The sequence below is a fragment of the Clinocottus analis genome, unplaced genomic scaffold (assembly GCF_023055335.1).
Source record: "Clinocottus analis isolate CAN_PGR_092001 unplaced genomic scaffold, fCliAna1.0.p SCAF_287, whole genome shotgun sequence".
Taxonomy (NCBI): Eukaryota; Metazoa; Chordata; class Actinopteri; order Perciformes; family Cottidae; genus Clinocottus; species Clinocottus analis.
The window spans coordinates 10,156-17,748 of record NW_027176028.1 but is presented as its reverse complement, the minus strand read 5'-3'; the positions used below and the strand labels follow the sequence as shown (position 1 = coordinate 17,748).

General features: G+C 37.0%; 1 protein-coding gene across 1 annotated transcript; it reads right to left on the bottom strand.

The window, feature by feature from the left end:
• Window positions 1–201: 201 nt before the first annotated feature.
• LOC137795598 (alpha-galactosidase A-like) lies at window positions 202–4,657 on the bottom strand. Its single transcript, XM_068593156.1, has 6 exons — window positions 4,425–4,657; window positions 2,412–2,586; window positions 1,334–1,508; window positions 1,004–1,095; window positions 353–564; window positions 202–259 (listed from the first exon to the last, which is right to left on the bottom strand). Exons 1-6 carry the CDS (start codon window positions 4,583–4,585, stop codon window positions 202–204), a joined length of 873 nt encoding a protein of 290 aa, XP_068449257.1. The 5' UTR covers window positions 4,586–4,657.
• Between the last annotated feature and the right edge of the window lie 2,936 nt (window positions 4,658–7,593).

Sequence of the window (7,593 nt, the reverse complement as noted above, 5' to 3'; positions counted from 1 at the left end):
AGCTAAAGATGACAATTACAGCAAAAGTTAGAGTGCTGATAGTATGCAGCAGAACAATCTACCAATGAGAAACTTGATTCTACATTAGGAGTGAATAAATCTATATAGACCACATATGTAAATGTAGGAGCCTCAAGGAAGGTGGTACATTTTAAACGAACGGTTTGACATTTTGGAAAATATTGTGATATTTCTTTGTGCTCAGCTGCTGGCTGACTTTAATTTAACTGAGGGGTTATCAATAGTCTCATCCATTGCTCTGCAAAAAGAGCAAATAAAACATGTTAAACTATTCCTACAGCTATTCCTTAAAAAATAAAAATAAAACCCGTTAAAACAGCACTGGTTGTACTCTTCCATTAAGGTCAAACAGAGGAGCATATACGAGCCGGAGCAGAGTACCATATCGGGGTCGTTCCATCCTCCGGGCCCCGCCGAGGGGACGATAACGTCTTCATGAGAAGCGGTCCAGTCCAAGATGGACTTGACAGAGCTCCATGAGTCGTACACATCGGCGGAGTTGCGCCACTGGTTACAGGCCTCTCGAATGGCTGTGTAGTTGGGCTGCAGGCACAGAAATGCTCTTTTATGTCATGTAACGCATGTCTGGGGTCATCAAGCACCAGACAACCGTTAATGATTATTCATATTTGTTTTGGCTTTTGTGTGGGTGGAACGTTGGAAGATAAAATCAATAATGCATGTCAAGATTTAAAGTTATTTTTCTACAGTAATTGTTCAAGCAAAACAATATTGTGAAAAAATCCTGTTATGATTTCTCATCTCTAGAAAACATATACATTTTAGATATCTTGCTCCAACGTGGTTTGAATTCACTCATTGAAAGTCACTATATGGTCGGAGCCAAATTAACGTGATTTAGTGCTGAATCTTTGCATTAGGGCGACTGGAGTCTTTTTTCTTTATAAAAAAAAAAGAGTAAAGCTTCGTTGATTAGTTGCAGCTCTAATTTAAAGTGTTAAGACAAAACAACTTCTCTCACCTTTCGGAAAGGCCACTCGTACAAAGGCCACTCACAGGAGTACAGAATACTCCTTCCGGTTTTGTTCAGTGCTTTTGACATGTTCGCATATCCTTAACCAAAATAAATCACATGTTAGATTAAACCCCCCAAAAAATCTTGTTGTGGAGGTTTTGTTATCAAGGAACCAAAAAAATTGAAAGATTTAAATGAATGTGTATTTACATACATATCAATGTGCACTTCAAAGTAGCCTTTGCTTTAGATGAAGTACATAGAAATAATTGGGGACTTTGTTCTTCCGTTGCCATGTTTAAATAACTACATCATACTTCAGTATAATAAACTCACCTTCTCCCAACAAGGTATAGTCCATATAGCAGCCATCAAATTTGAGCAGATCCACACCCCAGTCAGCAAAAGTCTGAGCATCTGTCTCATAGAAACCAAGACTGCCAGGGTATCCAGCACAGGTTTTTTCCCCAACATCTGCATAGATGCCCAACTTCAGTCCCTTAGAATGGACCTTAGAGCGAGAAATACATACAAGAAATCATAGCATGTTAGAATAAACCCAAAGTGTTCCAACATCCAGGCAAAGATACTCAATCGCTGTGCGATGTAATCATTTGCCCAATAAATGTTTTATAATTCTCATATGGCCATTAACCAGTAGGTGGCGATGTTGCACAGCTAAATGTTTGGTGCCTCTGTTGCGGGACACAGCTCTGCCTCAGTGGGCCCAAATGTATCTATTTCCTGGTGAACATCACTTTTTGAGCTGCCTGTGTGGGAACCGGCCTGTCAGTGGCCTCCAGCTGGAGAGAGTTGTAGCAAAGAGTTTGAGCGACGGTCTGCACGCCTACACCACACAAGTATGTGCCTACGTATCTCCCCCGGCTCTCCAGGTGCTGAATTTCTACCGGTATGAAATGTGAGACCTGGATTCCACATCTGGTCCTTTCCCCTTCATTATGTAAATAACTGCAGGTTGGCTCAGATGGATGTATAATGAATGTGTAATCTGACTGTGTAATCACTTTTACTGCTCGAGTTATTTAACTAGAGGTTTAAAACCTTTTTTTATTTGTCAAAAATGTCCAAAGTTAGACGCATTGCACCACAGATTTTAACGTTGCACCCCGTGGAATCACATCAAAGGGAATATGTGTTAAATTTGACATAGTTTACCATTATATAACTGTGTCTAATAGTCCTAATGCAGCTTATAGCCTGAAAACAAGAATACAAAACTCATATATCCAAGTACATACTCGCCCCTTCCAATTGGTGAAGAGAATTGAAAGTAGTACTCGTTTCTCTTAAGTCTATCTGAACCCCTCTCTCTTTGATGCCCATGGAGGAATTATGGCATTAATAGCACATTCACACCCAGAGTCTCCATGCCTCTTTTAAAACTACTACTCACATAGTCAGCCAGTTTCTTGATCCCCCCCGGAAATCTTTTTGGGTCTGCCTGCAGGCGGCCCTGGGCATCGCGCTGGTGGGAGGGCCAGCAGTCATCGATGCAAACATACTCGTAACCGACCTCTTTCCAGCCCTCCTTCGCCATCACATCTGCCATCTGCATGTACAGACGCTCACTGCCAGGGCAACAGGAGCAGACAGGCGGGCCGATAGTATCAGTTTAGATGCCAGTGTTCGATGTCATGTGCAGGAGCAATATGGCAGACCCAAATACGTGATGTTCTAATGACGCCAGCTTTTCTGTCGTGCATTGTCTCCCGGTATATAACACAATAACTATCCAACCCACAGGCAACGCTTTGCTGGACAGCTCTTCCTCTGAGAGAAAACATGTTTGCAGTGCAAAGCAAGTGAGTTATTTGTCTTCTTTTTTTGAGCATCCTCAAAAAAAATCAGATCTTGCATTACTTACAAATAAAAAGAGACTTTACTAACTTTTTATGACCAATACTGCAATCACTTGGTGACTAATTGATTTGTCTACTGTAGGAAAATGTATCTACAACTCTTATGATAACGGATTGAGTTAGAGACTTTGATCATGTTCTTCCTTATAAATGATCGTAAACTAAAAAGCTCTTGAACTGAATATCTATCTCTCACTTTGGGCTTTGAAAACATTTTTCTTTTTCTTTTTTACATTTAATAGACTAAATGATGAATTAGTAACTCGAGAAAAATAATTAACAGATGAATAAATAATGAAAAGAATCATTAGTTGCAGCCCAATTAATGACGTAGTATCTATTCCCTAGGAATGAGACATCTTAATTCATAGGAATATAATAATGCAGTCTACATAATTCTGAGAGCTGAACTCATTGACAGAAAATTTCTAAACAAATATTTTGATAATTGGTTGATTGTCGTAATTTCCTACGCAAAAAAATGGCAAATAATTCTTCTGAAATCAGATGCTATTTTGCACTGGCTTGTCTCACATTTCAGTAAATTTAATACACTTGAGTTTCGTCAGCAAGTCAAACAAAACAAGACTCTTGAGGACGCCACCTTGAGTTTTAAGTACCTAATATTGATGAGCAATTTCCCTGTGTTCTGAAACTATTGATTATTTGAGAAAATAATTGTCAGGTTGATATTGAAACTAATGGTTTGTTTCAGCCTTATATAATTTATCTTCGTCTGTGTTTCTCTTTTTTTCTTATTGCTGATATTGTGCAGAGGTTTATGTTCCTTGTTCACAAAGTGCATCCCAAATTTAGTTTATTATATTTCACTGGACATTATAATCTCCCAGTGCCTCAAACCAAAGAACAAATAAAAGTAAATTAAATCAGGCCATGTCGTTGTTGTTCTGTCTTATCAAATGTCCACTCCTTTTACGATCACGTCTCTGAGACAGTTTCTCAATTATGAAATAAAGATCACAGGATAATTAATAATAATAATAATATATATATATATATATATATATATATATATATATATATATATACATACATATATATATATATATATATATATATATATATATATATATATATATACATACATATATATATATATATATATATATATATATATATATATATATATATATATATATATATATATATATATATAATCTGTCATAATGACTGCATAGAAAATAATCACCATGTTATTAGTTTGTAGTTATAATAGATAAGTCATGCAGTTACAAGTTTAGGATTTCTCTTTTGTGAAATGTGTTTTTTTCTTCCTTTTTAGTTTTTATAGGTTTGTTTATTTAGTTCATTGTGCAAACAAACCTCATATTGTCACTTATTGCACACAGAATGCCTGCATTTAAGAGCGTTTATTTACGTTTAATCAATTTGAAATGATTTTCTCACAGACATTTTCATAAATGAGAAGTTTAAAAGGAGTTTTCTTTTTCATATAATACCATGCTGGTGGGACTTGAGTAGCTCCTGCTTTCAATTTGTTTCAGCTCACAGTCGTCGTCTCTTACCTGATGCAGTTGTTGGGGTACTTGTCACAGTCGATATTACACATGAACCTCTCCCAGTGCAGCCAGCCCATTGTGGGCTTCAGCGCGAGGCCATTGTCCAGCGCGTGAGCAGCGGGACTCGTGAAAACAAAGAGCGCCAAGAGACACGCGACTGTGCACATCTTGACTTCCTAAACATGAATCTTTTCGCACAACAATGACAACTGTGCTTTCATCTGACTCTATTTCCTCGTTTTAATTGCCTTCAGCCCGCCCCCTGAACGATTGACGTAATTTTAGACCAATAGAATCGAAATGCGCCTGTAACCGTCCAATAAGCGTTTCAGTACAAACCCGGAAGCGCGAAAAGTCCGCTTATGGAGTCAGGTAGAAACATGCTGCGTAATAATCACGTCACGTGACTTCCCTCACATCAGAAACATCATTAAAACAACAACAATAACAACAACAACAACAACAACAACAACAACAGAAGAGTGCAACAATATGTGTTGATGAATTGTATATACACATTTAAATGTTGATTAAATGATTTAGAGCACTTGGAGCAAAATGTATTGCATTGTTCATAAGTTACTGTGTAAATCATAGACTGCATAGGTGTACATGTATAATAGCCTATAACTATGTCATAGACCCGCATTTTCCAAGGAAAATATTGTATTTTTTTTTCAAACAACATGTATTCAAAAGACAAGTTAATAGTTTATTTGAATGAATTATTTTACAGTCAAATTTTACATTCAAAATATATTACCAGACTTGTTAATAATTAGTCGTGTACAAGTACATTTGGATGATAAGGCTTTTGTATTCCTACCAAAAAAGAATAATGATTGCAGGATTTGTGCTTGGGATATTTGTATTGTGTATTGCTTAATAAAGGATTTATATTCTCACCACAGCTTAAAACAAGATTTTAAGACAGGAAATGAACCGTGGATCTCCAAAGTGTAAATCTTTCACGAGCTAAGAAAAGAAACCTTGTTTACAGCTTTCAGTGTGGTGTTAAATTGTTTATTTAGCCTGAAGCAGGCAAATTTTATTCACCTGCAAAGGGACACCTAATTATTCAGTTTATCTAAAAATTCTAATCAACAAATTTACATTGATGGTTTTTACTGGACAGCAACAACACAGTTAACTTGTGTGTCAGTCTGCATGGTTGGGGATCCAGAATTGTTGAGAGCCACAAAGGCTACATAGTTTTTCTTTGTGCTATAGTACTTTTCACGAGTGCATTCAAGGAAAGATTGAAAAATAAAGTCAGATTTTTATAAAAAAAAACCTTTAACTCTAAGTGAATAAACAACAAATACCCAGCATATATATATATATATATATATATATATATATATATATATATATATATATATATATATACATATATATATATATATATATATATATATATATATATATATATATATATATATATATATATATATATATATATATATGCATTTGCTCTTCAGCGGAAAATGGTCCAATCTACTCCGCTGTTACTTGAGAAGGAGCCTGGCTAATCAGAAATGCCACACTCACTATCAGCAATAATGTAGGAACATGTGCATATCGATGCCGCTTCACGCTGTTTATTGGATCCGGATCCAAGACACTAATTTGTTTGGTGCAGTCGTTAAATGAATTCCAGATAGGTCTCTTCATTTAGCTGGAAACGGACACCTGCGTACAGAAGCAAATTAATTCTGGATGTTTTTCCTTGTGAAATTGTCAGCGATCTCACACACGCAGAGAGAGTGATGAGCTTTGTATTCATTGTGATACTTTGTCATTTTGTTGTAATTCAAGGACACCACTGCATAATCATTATTTGTAAACCAGCTATCGGGAAGTTTGAACAGAGGCACAAGAGAGATTATCTTCATGGAGGGGATACTATTTATATCAACAGGCGGCCTCAGTTAAACCCGCCTGTGATCTTGCTCCAGTCGCGTCATTGCTGTACAGGACTCCTCGTGTCCTGATATTAAGGGGAGTCAAAACAAACGAGGCAGTGCTCACGAGTTGGCACAAACCCAGATTATGACAGTAATCCTCGTCTGCCTGGCTGTACGTAAACAGGCAGCATTAACGAACACAAAACCCGACCTTTCAGTGAAATGTCAAGGGTGCCTATTTCAACCCTAAACATTATCAGAGGCTTCACCCAGGGACAGGCCTGATACAAACAATTTGTCACTTGCTGTAGTTCATATCAGTGCCAGCAGTGGGGCTCTAAATGTCAGATTTCAATTTGATCCACCCCCCACTTGCTGATGGATGGAGCAATCCAGCTCACTTGAATACACTGTTTTCTCTTCGTAAAAATGGGATCTCCCCCACCGCCGTGATAGAGACCCATGTTGGTGTTGTTTTTTGTGCCTCTGTCTGTAAATGGTTAATTGAGATTGTTGACAGATGGGCAGCTTGTGCTTTCTGCTTGATTTATGGCTCCCCTCAGCTTTGACTCCAATCCATCACCTTCTCTTCTTCGCCCTCGTCACATAATTGAAGAGACTGTCACGCCTGACGTATGTCTGACACTTTGTTATGAAGTGTAGGCTATGGGGATGAAATGAAAGGGAAGGCTGTGTTATGGCGGACCTTCTTGCCTAGGAGTTGCATCACTGTGTTGATCTATAGACTATAGCGCGTGCAAATGTCATCAAATAGTTGTGCCTCTATAAATAAAACACTGTATGGCTCACACACCCTCAGTGGAAAATTCTTTGTTGTCTTGTAATTTGCTGCTTAAGTTGTTTATATGGCTCTGACGGCAGAATGAGTCCACATGTGCTGATGGTGCTCCTGTAATTAGGTCCTTGTTGAGCTCAGAAACTCATGTCTCTTACTAATAAACTAAATACGGCCTGTGGATTTTTTTCCCCTCCCATTTAACATTTCTGTAACGTTCAACTAACGAGCGCAAGATTGATTTTACATTATCTGCTATCCTGATCTCAGGAGGTCTCCATGTCGTTTGTGAGGCTGCTTCATTCGGTTACAGTTTACATCTCTATAATGGTATTTCTGACATCTGCAAATGCATTTTGACAAATCATAATTACAATGTGAATATATATATATATATATATATATATATATATATATATATATATATATATATATATACATATATATATATATATATATATATATATATATA